Source organism: Amblyraja radiata, chromosome 37, assembly GCF_010909765.2.
Source record: "Amblyraja radiata isolate CabotCenter1 chromosome 37, sAmbRad1.1.pri, whole genome shotgun sequence".
NCBI classification, from domain to species: Eukaryota; Metazoa; Chordata; class Chondrichthyes; order Rajiformes; family Rajidae; genus Amblyraja; species Amblyraja radiata.
Window position 1 is genome coordinate 10,972,344 of NC_045992.1, and position 15,458 is coordinate 10,987,801.

The window sequence follows — 15,458 nt, forward strand, 5'->3', positions numbered from 1 at the left end:
ATTATCTCTGTGGGAAGACAATGTCACTCTCTTTGTGCTGTGCCAGGTAGATTAAGGTTATCGCCTCCAGTTTTCCTTGCAAGAAGACATGTATCACTGAATGTAAAAGCCGAATGATTGCCTGCCTGGTATAGGCTTGTCCAAGCAACCAACGCAAGTCACTTTCAACAGCTGCTTAATGGCCTCTTTAATGTGACATTAAATAATGCAGCTTCCACAATGCAATAAGAATGCCACAGAAATGTTGTCTGACTTCCACAGAATCCATCATGCCAAACCAATATTATGCAATAGAAATAATATGGTAATCATCGCAACCCAATAAACAATGAAAAGTACGGTGGAATTCAAGGCACTTAATGGAAATCTATTGTTAGAACATAGTTGACGATAACACCTTACATTGATACGCCTCCCTACACAAAACAAAACACTCCACAGTGGTTTACAGGAAGACTAGATGGCACTAAGCAGGAGATAGAGGAAATGTTTAGTAGATAGGGTTAGATTCGTTATCTGCCTTATTTCTCAAACGAAATGTAGACCCAAAGCAAATAATTCCACCCTTTATCCCAGGCTACATGCAGCTACATAATCTCAGCCAGGATTAGGGTTGACACTGCCTGTCTGATCAGCGATGGTTGACTGGACAAGGGGAAAGTATCAAAATTACATTGCACAACTTAATTGTCCACTATGGTTAGTTCCGGATATTACACAGAGGGCCTTCATTGACCTTGCAGGGCTGTGCACAGGTTTGTGTTTCTAGGGGAAAAAGACTGAAATTAATACATTTAAAGGATAACCTTGAAGACAAAGCAGGAAAGAGGCTGACTAGTAAAATCATTTGGAGATTTGGTGATATGACAACATAAACAACAACAGTCTTTGTCTCCAATGCTGAACAGTGAATTAATTTTGAGACCTCAGAGTCAAAGAACAAAATTCTGAGCTAGGATAGGGCAGAAAAAGATAGTGAAAGAACATAATGACTCATGAGGCTGCTCTGTCATTCAACAGATCATGCCCAATACTTATACTCTGTTCATGTTTTTTGTCCAATCCCCTTAATCCATGACTCCCCTTCAGTCTAAAAATCCTTCAATTTCGAGTCTTGAATAAAATCAACAACAGGTAATCCAAAGATAGACGCAAAATGCTGGAGTAACGCAGCGACACGGGCAGCATCTCTGGAGAGAAGGAATGGGTGACGTTTCGGGTCGAGACCCTTCTTCAGACCCGAAACGTCACCCATTCCTTCTATCCAGAGATGCTGCCTATCCCGCTGAGTTACTCCAGCATTTTGTCTCTATCTTGGGTGTAAACCAGCATCTGCATTTCCTTCATGCACAACTGGTCATCCAAGATCCTTTGGGAAAGAGAATGCCAACGATTAATGAGTTATGATTTATCTCATCATCTTGGAACTAAATATGATCTTCCCAAGGCTACCTAGCTCTAAATTCTTCATCTGATAGAGATAACTTGTTTGTATCATTTTCAGACATTCATATTTCAATAACATAATTTCAGTCTTCAAAATCCCAGCGATTATTAGAAATCTTACTTACTCTCTCCTTATAAGACAACTCTCATTCCGGGAATCAATCTGGTGAAACTATGCTACTCCAACCCAATACAAGTAATCTGTCCTTTAAATACTGAGACCAGAATAAACCCTTTGTGCCTATACGGAAAAGCTTCGCTGCACCTCAACTTTATCAGTAAAAAAAGCTAACATACCACCTGCTATCTCATTTGCTCGGTTGCATCTGTGATGCTTCTAGCGTTTCAGAAACTAACACCCCAGGATTCTCCTGCACACAAACATGTATGTGTTGTGCACCATTTCAAATAATATACTTCATTGCTAATAGATAACCTAATGCTTCAAACTGAAGACCATCTGTTGCACCTTTCCCACCTGCCTACATCCTTTTTCAGACTCTTGTCATCTTTCGCACATCCTCTTACATTTTTGAAAGATCAAGAATTAAGAGCTGGAAGGAACTCACAAAGACGAGGAGTTGGGGCATGATCAAAGCCGGCTTGAAGGATCAAATAGCCTATGGCTGCTCCTTCAGAGGTTAAAGCAGGGCCTTTGGCCCACTGATTCCATGCTGACCATGAATCACCTGTTCAACTAGTTCTATGTTATCCCAGTTTTACATCCTGTACACTAGGGGCAATTTTACAGAAACCAAAAAACCTACAAACCTGGGATAGACACAAAAAGCTGGAGTAACTCAGTGGGTCAGATAGCATCTCTGGAGAAAAGGAACAAGTGACGTTTCAGGTTGAGACCCTTCTATGGACCTACATTTTTACATTACTCCTATTTCTGAAGAAGGGTCTCGAACCCGAAACGTCACCTATTAAATTTTCTCCAGAGATGCTGTCTGACCCGCTGAGTTACTCCAGCTTTTGGTGTCCACCTTCGGTTTAAACCAGCACCTGCAGTTCCTTCCTACACGACCTACAAACCCGCACGTCTTTGGAATGCGGGGAAAAAACGGGTACCCGGAGAAAACCCACCCAGTCACAGAGAGAATGTGCAAACTCCACACAGACAGCATCCGAGGTCAGTATCAAGCCCAGGTCTCTGCTGTTGCCCTGCTGTGCTGGTTCCCTACAATCTTACCATTATATATATTATCAACAACCTTGCATAGGTTAGAGTCCATCTTTTCATCTGAATCATTCATTGACATTGTTAATGATAAGGAACTAGTACTGACCAATGTAGCACTCCACTGTCAATCTGCACAATACCATCATTACTACTCTGTTCCCTATCCTTTCATGAACCCACCCAATCCCCTATTATTCCCAATCCATTTATGTGAAAGATTTTTAAGAGAAATTAGATTTGTCATATTTAATTGGACTCTTTGAAGACGAAACCAGCAGCGCAGATAAAGGAAATAAGTAGAGGTAACAGATACTTTTGATAAAATAACACATTCTAGGTGATATCTTGTATAAAAGCAAAAGCCACTATATCCACTGACATCACTTTATCTACTCAAGTTTCATTAAAAACTTTGAATTTTACAAAGAGAGTTTATTTTTATAGTCATAGCTGTACAGTACAGAAACAGGTCATTCCACCCATCATATCCATGCTGACCATTTTACCCATCTATGCTAATCCAATCTGCCCACATTAGGTCTGTATCCTCTGGTATATTGGTTCTGCCTGATAATACAATCTCAAGACAAGTCAGAGGTAAACTTTCATACAAGTTTCCTGTGTTATAAGTGAAACTAATATTTACCTAATATCCATGTTGGGACATGATAAAACCTACAATTGTGATTTAATATATCAAGGTTGCTGTGTATTATGATTTTCTAAATGCCCTGTCACCTTATTCTGTACACAAAGTCCTGAGAACAGATGCAAGAATATCTAGTTCCTAATTTCTTTCTCATTCCTCTTTTCAACAATCATGATGCATTTTGCTACCATTGAAATGCTGGAACTGTTCCAGAATCTGTGGAATTCAGAAAATGAGAAGGTAGTGTCCTGGAGAGAATTTTTGACAATAATTAGGTTTCAAAAGAGATACTCTTGCAGATGAAGAGCCTTTGAAGGACTGAAGGAATGGATGTGTACATGTAAGATATGGCAGCAAAGTTCTACACTAGATCGTGCTATGGAGTGGTGACGATAATGAGGAAATTGAGCCTTCAGGTGAACAAAGAATCAGTGATGGTGCAGGTGGGGCCAGGGTATAAATAGATATGTGCAGGAAGGAACTGCAGTTGCTGGTTTAAACTGGAGATAGACACAAAAAAGCTGGGGTAACTCAACAGGTCAGACAGCATCTCTGAAGAAAAGGAATAAGTGATGTTTTGGATCAAGATCCTACTTCAGGCTGAAGAAGGGTCTTGACCCGAAATGTCACCTATTCCTTTTCTCCAGAGATGCTGCCTGACCTGCTGAGTTACTCCAGCTTTTTGTGTTTATCTATAAATAGATTATAATCTAAATATAAAACAAGCAATGTTGGCAATGGATCGATTACATGGTTTAAACTTCTATTTTAAGTCAATAAGCAACCAAGTTTAACATCCAAATACACAAATATGATTGCCTTTTTATGAGTTGGTTTTGCTGTTGGATGTTACCCTTCACTTATGAGAACCATGTCAATGTTGAGAACATTGGCACTTTCACAACAATGTCACACACTGTCAGCTTAATGTCCCTCCCTCGACAGAGAAACAATAGGGCTGGATTAAGTGAACCTCTTTTTCACATTAACTTACAACAATCACTTTGGTTTTAACTGTACTAAATGTTCATTTCCCCAACGAGAGCCCAGAGAAACATGCTAAACTTAGATTCAACTTCCAATATTATTTTTGGTTTCCGATTACAATTGTAAATTGCTATGAACTTATTTCACTTGAAAGGCTTTTACCTCCTTAGCCTGGAATGAAACTGCATACAGTACATGTTGTGATTACAACACTTGTCCTCATCGAAGAGCCATTTGCTTTCTCTCATCCGGCCTCTGAGCACACTCGTGAATTACAAATAATAAAGTTTGCTGGATGGTGCCCCGGTCAAATAATTCCATGTAGATATTTTAGGCAAATATCTTCATCTATTCCCATCCTAACCGGACACCACCATTGCACTTCCTGCATTTTACTTCTTTCCGGCTCATCACCAAAATGACCTTCTGGAAACGCTTGAATGAATGATATCTGGAGATATACCAGACTTTCTGTGATCACTACTGGATAAAAATGTCCACTTGTAAAAATCTGTCCATATGCCTCAGGGGCTAACAGAGCACTTGGACAGACTCTGCAGCAAACCTTCTATGAAAGCAGCCACTAGATATATTTGGCAATAGAACTGGAAGGACTTAACTGGTTTTCTATCCTTCCCTGTGGAGGAGCAAATGAGCCCAATCCCAAGCCTTGTGATAAAATGAACAATCAGACTTCTGAGAACTAAGGGCATAAACCTCCAACTAACCAGAACTGCCATGTTAAAATGCAGCAGGCATGAGCAATACACTATTGTCCTATTTGGATTTCCCAGTGTTCACAAACTCTGCTCAGAGTCTTTAGTATTTTCATTTCAGCTGATCTGCTGTCAAATTGGATGCAAAAGCTGACTCCAATCACTCCTTGATGTAGCAATCACAGGCAACTGATCTACTGACATATGAGAGACACTGTAAATCTACTGCAAAATGATACAATCAATTTTCGAAGCACAAAAATTTCTTGGAAACATTAATAATCACATGCAACATACATTTATAACATCAGTAAAATTTAAAGTTGAAAGATCAATGCAAATTTATTCGAGGAATCAAAGTGCAGAACAGGAGCAAGCGACAAATTAGTTTGGCCGATTCATTATTGATGAATGAAATTAGCTTAGATTTTAGACGTAGGTGCTGCAAAGAAATAGCCATCGGGAAGTTACCTTTGAGAAGTCACATCAAAATACTTCAAACAATCAATATCTGCCCAAGAATTCTACCTCTCCATAATAAATGTCCCCCTCAGTTTCCTCCCTGTCACTGTTTATAAACTCATTCTGGTGAAGAAGTTACTTGGTAAAGTTTGTAAATCAAAATATTAATGGTAAATAATTTTTTAAATTCGTAATGGTGATATCAGAAAAACATCTAACTTTTACCATTAATAAACACGATGACTGCAAGTGGCATTCAAATTTTAATGGGCAGTATGTCCACTGAAATCCTTAAACTAGTGTTGACTTGTTTAGATTACTTCAATCTGTAAGAACAAGTGGATTATCCCTAACCAAGCAAGGTTTCAAGATATAATACTCTTATATCTGCAAAAGTATGTGTATGATACTATCTGGGCCAAGGGAAAAAATCTGCATCTAACTCTTTTCATAAATGATTCTAGATTTAATGTGAACCACCAAACACCAATGGTGCTTACTGCCATTTGAAAGTTAACAATTAAGATAAAGGCTACATTGTCAGAAACATTGTTCTTCATTGTTCCAATGCATTGACCTGATCTGTGTGGAAACTGGATAAATATATCACAAATATATCACATGATATTTTTTTCAAGAATTAAAACATCTTATAACCATTAATACAAGTCCAATCAAAATGTTCTACATCGGCAAAATTATACGTTAAATAATCTGTGAGTCTACTCATGGAAACAAAATACATTAGGGTAGTAAGTAGGTAAATGTTCTCAACTCAATGGTAAGAGAAGGTTCTATGAAATATTATGGACAGAGGTGCTATAAGGAAACGCACACTTCCCAATGGGCGCTGAAGAGACAGTTTGTTGACCACAGATCAAATAGACCAAGTTGTCCTACAACTTTAGGCTGTGCATGCCATACGCAAGAAGAAGTTTGTTGGCATGGAGATCTATTGCCATTTCACACACAATCCAATACACTTGCTGAATCAGTTTTAATGGAGGGGTGCTATTGGAATGTAACATTACTAAAGCAATGTATCAAAATAAGGTCAAAGGATAATCAGATATAATCAAAGCTCAAGACAGATGTCAAGGGGCAGTTGACATAAATGTGTAATATTACAGCAAATACTTGGGGGGTTGTTGGAGGCAAAAACATCTGGATATGCATTTGGGTGCAGCAGTGGTGGGAATGAAGAGACAGATGGGCCACATGGCCTCCTTCATCTTCAATGAAAATATTCAATGAAGCAATTTCAGAGATTGGCTATCCCTTATAACAAAAACTCTGAACTGATAGCTTCTGCCAAAATAAACAGTTTAGTTGGTCCAATATTGCCTGTAAAACATCACCCCAGGGGCAGAGACCCCAAAACGCGTGAAAAGTGCTTGCATGCTCACAAAGGCTGTAAAACCTGTACAAGGTTTATATTGTGCAGCTGTGGTCCACAATGTTGGTTCTGCCAACTGGTTTGTGACGCCAGTACTTCTCCTGAACTAAAGCCACTCGTGACAAAGTTACGTTCAGTTGCAGTGTTGCACTTCCACGCTGCAATACTTACCCACACCAACCCATTAAAGAAACTAGCCGCACAGCACATAATGTTACGGTGATTAATACCAGTATTAAGTTACATAACAATAATCCATTGCTTAAGGTCTGCCGCATGTCAAGGTTTGGGTTGCAAATCGGTTCAGCACCCACGCTTCAGGGGGAATACTGATCCCGTGTTCGCTCCACCTCACAAACAGGAGGGGAAGGAAAATACAGACAGTGACTCCTCTATCCAGTTACTATCTCTCTTTCTCTCTGGGGTTTTCAGACAGCCCGCCTGGGACAGCGCTGTGAGGGTAGTTACTAAACTGGACGCTGCACGGTTACATTAAACCCGTGCAGATGTGCTTTGTTTTTTTAATCCTTTATTCGGGATTATTAGTTTGAATGCAACGCAGCAATCTCTCCGACAAAACCCAGCGGAAGCAAGCAATAATCCATCTGCCGAGAAAGGATTTGGAGACTGAGAGCGTCAGATCCATTTGCACCCCTTGATCACTGGCTGTGTCGCCGGTGGCATTTTCTTGCAAGCGGCATCGGTGGACGGTGTGGGTGGGGTGGGGGGAGGGTCAAACTAGTTACTGACAATAGCTGAGCTGAGTCCGAATGCCTCCTCTCAGTCTCCATCGCCCACCAGAAATCAATAGAAAACCCATGGCCCCACCGTGGCAACATTCATTCATTCCTTGTCAAACAGCGCCCACCATCGGCTCTGCAGCTGCGGAGAGATTCCCACAACTGTCTGTCTGTGTGTGGGTGGGTGGGGGAGACGGTCAGACGCGATTCCATGGATGATGCCAAGGAGAGAGGTAGTAGGCGATTTATAAATAGCCGGGAGTGTGGGTTTGACTAGGGTGCAGGGGACACAGCCGTGCTATTTGTGGGGAGGGTTTCATTGTATCTTGCCCATAGCACCTACCTTCCTGCACTGTCTGAAAGGGGTTGTTCGCCTCGACGAACTTGATGGAGTAGGTTATTTTCTCGCTCTGTAGAATGTCGTCATTGAGGCTGAGGTCGGAGACGGCCAGTTGGAAAACCTCGTCATCCTTCGCTGCGCTCTCCTCAAAGATTGCGCCTGGGGAGGGGAGGGGAGGGGGTTGAGAAAGAAAGGGCAAACGCTAAAGAGTAGTCAAGTTACAGCCACACTATGAGGGGTTTAGGTTAGAGGAAAGGGGGGCGAATTGCAGGAGCGAGCGGGACATTTGGGAATCCCATCATTTTAAAGTTACAGCGAGTAATTTCAGCACCAGTGAACTGTCCAGTCCCGCTAGCAGCGCTCCGTCAACTCATCATATAAAACACTTGGAACAAGAGATATTAAGATAATTAAAGACCAACATGAACGCATTCACTGGTTAATATGTGGGCTGGTGACCCCCTGATAAATAAATCTGCCTGAACGCAACGCTCCCAAGGGAACATTAATGTTAAGAAAATATTGTTCCATTGGTTCGTGGTGTTACATTAAAGGCCGGCCACATGCAACATTTCAATCCCAGGGACAAATGCCATCTTGAAAACAAAGTTATTAATGCGTGACATTGTAATTAATAAAGGAATAAACTTGTTGCCTGGCTGATTTAACTTCCCAATAAAATAAAACATTAATTACAGTACAAAGTGACCGCTTACAGTACAAGAGGAAATACACACTTGGATACGTCATGTTAAGTCTAGGCCCGTATATGGGGATACAGTGTGGTCCATGCCTGTGCATCTAAACACTATGCAGATCTCTCCTGCTCACTTGGGTCCCGGACACACCAGGGTTGTACAATAGATGAAAAATAAGGACTCCTGAATTGCAATAGTTGACTGGGAAATAAAATGCTTTCGGTTTAGCAGCAGAGGTTGGTTGGGCAGCTCAGGATGGGGTTGTGTGTTTGCCTTTCTTTGAGTCTCTTAAGTATGTGCCTGTGGAAAAGCGGATCGCTCCCGGTGCCTGTATCCGCAACGCGAGAGTTGGGGCTATTCTGCACTCAGTGTATTTACTTACAAGTGAATCATATTATCAACGCCGTACATCTAGTGTGTGTGTGTGTGTGTATGTGTATGTGTGTGTGTGTGTGTGTGTATGTGTATGTGTATGTGTGTGTGTGTGAGTGTGTGTGTGTGTGTGTGTGTCTGTGTGTCTGTACACGGACCGTCACACGAACATATTTAAGAAACTCTCTCGAGGCGTACAACAGACATTCATGTTTCGCTGCCAACGTGCTCGGGGTGAGCCGCTCGGGCCGATTTTACAGCCTACCGCAGCGGCATAAAAAGGGACATTGGATGCAGTTCTTGCCGTCCGAAGCCCAGGCGGACTGGCGGCAGTGTACAGGTGTCCGTCCGTTCACAAGAGCTCAGAGCAAAGGCAGGGAGAGACAACGGCGGCAGTGCCGCACCGGGGTGGGTTTGGGGGGGGGGGGGGGGGGGGGGGGGGGTGCCATGCCCTGACGGATCGCTGCTCGATGGGGGTTTGGTGGCCCAGTACCCCTGGCGTCCTCTACATCAACGAAAGGGAACTGTAAAGTAACGGGCTACAGGTCGCTGAGCCCAGCTCCGGTTTTTAGCCCGTTTGGGTTCACCGTTTGTTTAATTGTCCAACGTTCCGGGCCCATGTGAAAGGCCCTAATCTCTGGGGGATGGTCGGGGGTGGGGGGTGGGGTGGGGGGGATAGACTTGTAGGCGTACAGATGTATTAAAGACTCGGGGCAGACCCTGGGTGGAGAGGGGGTGAGTTGGGGCGATTGGGACAAGGGGAGGATTGGGGTAAGGATACCAGGAGAGAGGGAGAGAGGGAAGGGGTTCGTGGTAAAGATGAAGGTAGGGGCGTCCCGATAAACTTTTACCCGGCGCCCGCGGGGAGAAGCGCCCCGTGCGTCGCCACCCGAGTCTACGCTTCAGAGAGACCCACAAATCTCAAGCTTCTGCGGCGGGGCTGGGGGACAGAAAGTTTCTTGGGTGTTGAATCTTGGATCGTGGGGCCGGGGGGGCTGTGGGGTCTGGGATATGGTGTAGGGGGGCTTGGGAGAGGGGAGCGGGAGAGAGAGAGCCGGAGAGCACGCTTGGAATTCCAACACAGAGCTCCGGATCGGTGCTCATTGCCGACCCCCGTGTCCGTCAGAATCCCACATCTCACCCAGACGGAGGAAGGGGGGGGGGGGGGGGGAGAGACGGAGAGGGGGGAGAGACGGATAAGGGGAGAGAGACGGAGAAGGGGAGAGAGACGGAGAGGGGGGAGAGGGAGAGAGATCCACCCCCCCCCCCCATCTCAACTGCCCACCATCCCACCAACCCCATCCCGAAACATGCTCCCTTCTCCTCTCCTCTCCTCCACCGATCCTCCCCGCCGCCCCCAGTCGCGTTGCCTTCTCCAACCATGTACAAACACAGACACCGCTGCCGTTTCTTACCGATGTGGATGATGGAATCTGCTCGCGTTAAATCGCTGCCAAAAATCCAAGACAAGGCGGCTAAGAGGCACAGGGGTAGAACTTCCATTTTTTCCTTTGCGCATCAGTCGGCTCGGGGCAATTCCTACTGCAAACCCCCGCCCCGGACGCGCGGGCACACACACACATACACGCACACGGCCACCGCCACCATCAATACCCGGCGGTCACAACGCACGGCCGCCGAGAGGGGGGCAAGGAGCAGAGGCAAAGTGCGCGGAGCCGGCGCTTCTCTCCACCAGCTCCCGGACATCACATCCAAATTGCGGAGGTGTCTCTGCGCCACGTGATTGCAGTGTGTGAGTGTGTATGTGTGTGTGTGTGTGTGTCTAAATGGAACTGCGCGGAGAGATGGAGACAGATTAAAGAGGAGCGAGGCAGGCAATGTAGCAGAGAGAGGGAAAGTGAGAGAGAAAGAAAGGGAGAGAAAGAGAAAGAGAGAGGAGGGAGGGAGAAGGGGGGGAGAGAGGTAGAGAGGGTGAAAGAGAGACAGATAGAGACAGAGAGAGAGGGGCAATCAGAGTGGAGGAGGGAGAGAGGGAGAGAAGGGGAGAGGGAGAGAGACGCGATCAGAAGATGTTAAGGGGGAGAGGGAGGGGAGAGGGAGAGGGGGAGACGATCAGAAGATAGGGAGTTAAGGGTGGAGGAGAGGGGAATGGGAGAGAGGGGACAGAACAATTCCACGAGTTTTCCCAGTCACGGATTATCCCAGCTTTCTGCTGCACCCTGTATCAGCAACCGAGGGCTTTGCCGGTTACAGGCTCGGGACAATTTAGGGTCTGAAGTGTAAACGGTGAAAGGGGAGGGGAACAGGCGCTGGGACTTTGGGGGTGGGGCTGTGTTTGGCCCGATCCGCCTTTAACCTGTGGCTGGCCTGGCGTGAAACGGCCGCTGGGCAGGGAGGGGTACGGGGCTCCCGCAAATTTGATTCAGAGGAATACGGAGCGATGGGCGGATGGAGGGAGCGGTGAACTCGCGGCACCGGCCGGCCGCTGCGGAAAGTGACTCACACGGAATCTTCACGCTCATTAATGTGCAGAGGCGGCTTGAGGTGTGAGTGTGAGAGTGATGGTGTGTTATGTGGTTCGGGTGAAAGAAAGTATATGTTTACCCTAGGTGGACACAAAATCTTGGAGGAACTCAGCGGGACAGACAACATCCCTGGAGAGAAGTAATGGGTGACGTTTCGGGTACAGACCTTCAGACTTATGTCAGTCTGAAGAAGGGTTTCTGCCAGAAACATTGCCTATTTCCTTCGCTCCATAGATGCTGCTGCACCTGCTGAGTTTCTCCAGCTTTTTGTCTACCTTCTTCAGACGTATGTGGTTGTGTGTGCGTGTGTGTAATATACGTGTCTGTGTGTGTGTGTGGGGGGGGGGGGGGGGGGGGGGGAGGGTGGAGAAAGCGAGCATTGGTGGAGACACTATATGTGTGTGTGTGTGTGTGTGTGTGTGTGTGTGTGTGTGTGTGTGTGTGTGTGTGAACGAGAGAGAGTCATGTATAGGAAAGCACTGCAGATGCTGGTTTAAACCGAAGGTAGACACAAAAAGCGAGAGTATCTCAGCGAGACAGGAATTAGGAATTCGAGACCGACCCGAAACGTCACCCATTCCTTCTCACCAGAGATGATGCCTGACCCGCTGAGTTACTCCAGCATTTAGCGTCTATCTGCGAGAGAGACAGTCAGACACAGAGAAAGACAGAGACGGATGACTGATGCCAGACCACAGATCAACAGGGGCGTAGATTTTGAAATCTCTCTCTAAACACAGGAAGCCCCGGGTGTTGCCGCGAGTCCGGGTATCTGGGGCTCCGCTCGTTCTCGAGGTGTGGGCTACAAACTTGGTACCAAAAAGCCCCGCTGTCTGGTTTATGTTGTGCAGGTAAATGTTTGCAAATAAAAAGGTTGAGATGCACACGTCTGGACATTTGCGCGTCTGTGTTACTCGGGCAGCTCGCTGGTGGCGGCTTTGGAAGTCTGCCGCGGATCAGACATTGTCGACCCAAAAGCTTCACTGCCGTCGGGGCATCGGGGAATGTCATGGAAACTTCACCATTAATAACGTCAAAGAGGGGAAGGTCACTCCTGGTTAATGGAGCGCCGAGCCGGGAGACAAGTCTGGCGCTGGCAGAGGCCCATTATTGTTTATGCTTTCAGAAAGAGAGAGAAACTTCAATGGAGAAATTTGAGGAAGGTAACTGATCATATGGGGACAGAGTGGATCAGGGAGATGGTGGCGTGTTGGGAGAAGTCATAAGATGCTGGAGTAGCTCAGCGGGACAGGCAGCATTTCTGGAGAGAAGGAACTTGGACGGGGGAGGGATGTAGAGAGGAGGTAAGCATGGGAGTTAGTTGGTCAGTGGGACCTTCGTCCTAGGATTGCAATGGGAGGATGTCCAGAAATGGCCTTTAAGACATGATTCAGCTGGGGGGGCAGGGGAGTGGTTAGAGACCTGCCGTGGACAGTTCCAGAGGGGGAAGGATTATCCTCGCCAAGGAAAGGGTCCCGAGGCCCCACAGATCACACATTGAGGACAAGTAGGGAGTGCATTGCAAAGGTTTCGGTGCAGTGAAGGTCTGAAGAAGGGATCCGAGCGCGACACAAAACATCACCTCTCCGCCGCCTCCTCCACAGGGTCTGCCTGGCTCGCGGAGTTCCTCCAGCACTTTGCGTTTTGCTTAAGATTCCAGCATCTGCAGTTCCTTCTATCTCCAAGTGCAGAAGGTCGCGATGGACGGCAGGTGGATATTTAGAAAAAGCATTCTCATTCACGACCGTTCAACCGGCAAACAGTGCAGAAAGTAATACAACCGAGAACCGAGCCAAGCTGAACCCGGAGTTTGCCATTTTGTGACTATAATACGTCTTCGCCAATGAAGATAACCCACTGGTCTTATCTCCACTGGTTTAGGAATGTGGGAGACCGCTTATGTACCAAAGAGGAGCAGATAACTCACAGCGGAACTCGAGGCTTGGGACAGCCGCTCATGATTCCTCTAAAAGCCCCATAAGGTGTAACAGAGAGAACTAACACTGGCCATCATTCTGCCTCCACAGATGCTGCCTGGTCTGTTGACTTACACACTGCAAGTCAGAGTCCTACAGGGTGGAAACAGACCCATCGGCACAACTTGCCCACACTGGCCAACATGCCCCATCTATACTAGTCCCACCTGCCTGCGTTTGGCCCATATCCCTCTAAACATCAGTTTGTTTGTTTTCCTGGAGAAACTATCACATGCAATCTCTTGTGTCGCCAATACTGGTTGTTGGGCAGATGCAGAATAATTGGTTGGGTTCTTCCAAGAGCTTGGCCAATTTAATGCTATACCACAGACTCCATCAAAGTTGGATTCATGTGCATCTTAATGAAGAGCTATTACAGACAAATGGAATTCAGAGTACATGGGATCAAACAATCTTTGCTGGAAGGTCAGCCAAGGAGAAAATTGGAGCCCATGATAATCTTCTCACCTACTTCCTCAAGTAGACTTCATGGAAAGTGCACAACTGTTGGGAGAGCTACCAGAGATCACTCAGATCTTCAATGACTTTGCTGGCAGGAGAAGTCAAGAAAATGTATATATTTTAAACAAATTTCTCATCCATTCTTAGTTTTTCCTACCTTTGGTCTCTTTGTTCTTTTTATCCCCGAAGAAAGAGACCCTTTTAATCAGTCACACTTTATTTAAAGCAGTTTAGTTAAGAGAAAAATAATTTCCATTCAATACTAACGTGGCAACAATCAGGAGTTGAATACCTGAGAAAATCAGTTGCACTCCATGAAGATCTGATGCTGAATGAGTATTAGTTTGTTGTAATGTCACAAGGAACTGCAGATGCTGGTTTACAAAAAAAAGTACACAAAAATGCTGGAGAAACTCAGCGGGTGCAGCAGCATCTATGGAGCGAAGGAAATAGGCAACGTTTCGGGCCAAAACACTTATTCATTTCCTTCGCTCCATAGATGCTTCTGCACCCGCTGAGTTTCTCCAGCATTTTTGTGTACCTTGTTATTTTCCAGCATCTGCAGTTCCTTCTTAAACAATTACAAAAAAAAGTGCTATTTGTATTACACTGTATTAACCCTTCATCTGTATCCACCTATCACTTGCCAGACTTTGTCCTGCCCCTCCTCCCCTCCATCCTTCTCCCCACTCCCACCATCAGAGTGAGGAAGGGTCCCGACCCAAAGCGTCACCTATCCGTGTTCTCCGTGTTGCTGCCTGACCAGTCGAGTTACTCCAGCACTGTGTGTTTTATTGTTATGCTACACCTGGTTTAGAAATGCTTTACAGACTCTAACATTACACGAGTCTACAAAGTGAAATACTGCACGTGTTGGAAACCTGAAATACAACCGAAAAATACTGGTAACACTCAACAGGTCAGGTAGCATCTGTGGAGAAAAAGAGCAGTTAACTTTTCAGATTGATGATTTTGAATGTAAATCACAGTGCACAGATGAATGGACCTTGCTCTTTAGTTTAGTTTAGAGATACATTGTGGAAACAGGCCCTTCGGCCCACAGAGCCCACGCAGTCCAATGATCGCCCATACATTAGTTCTATCCGACACACTAGGGAGAATTTACAGAAGCCAATCAACCTGCACGGAATAGAAACATAGAAACATAGAAATTAGGTGCAGGAGTAGGCCATTCGGCCCTTCGAGCCTGCACCGCCATTCAATATGATCATGGCTGATCATCCAACTCAGTATCCCGTACCTGCCTTCTCTCCATACCCTCTGATCCCCTTAGCTACAAGGGCCACATCTAACTCCCTCTTAAATATAGCCAATGAACTGGCCTCGACTACCCTCTGTGGCAGGGAGTTCCAGAGATTCACCACTCTCTGTGTGAAAAAAGTTCTTCTCATCTCGGTTTTAAAGGATTTCCCCCTTATCCTTAAGCTGTGACCCCTTGTCCTGGACTTCCCCAACATCGGGAGCAATCTTCCTGCATCTAGCCTGTCCAACCCCTTAAGAATTTTGTAAGTTTCTATAAGA

General features: G+C 45.5%; 1 protein-coding gene across 1 annotated transcript in view; it reads right to left on the reverse strand.

The window, feature by feature from the left end:
* grid1 (glutamate ionotropic receptor delta type subunit 1) overlaps positions 1-10,840 on the reverse strand; it is a 571,973-nt gene extending 561,133 nt beyond the window's left edge. Inside the window, exons 1-2 of the mRNA XM_033012761.1 lie at positions 10,408-10,840; positions 7,926-8,081 (exon numbers count right to left, since the gene is read on the reverse strand). Of these exons, the coding sequence (XP_032868652.1) occupies positions 7,926-8,081; positions 10,408-10,495 (244 nt within the window). The 5' untranslated portion in view covers positions 10,496-10,840. The remainder of the gene's footprint in view (positions 1-7,925; positions 8,082-10,407) is intronic.
* Positions 10,841-15,458: the final 4,618 nt, after the last annotated feature.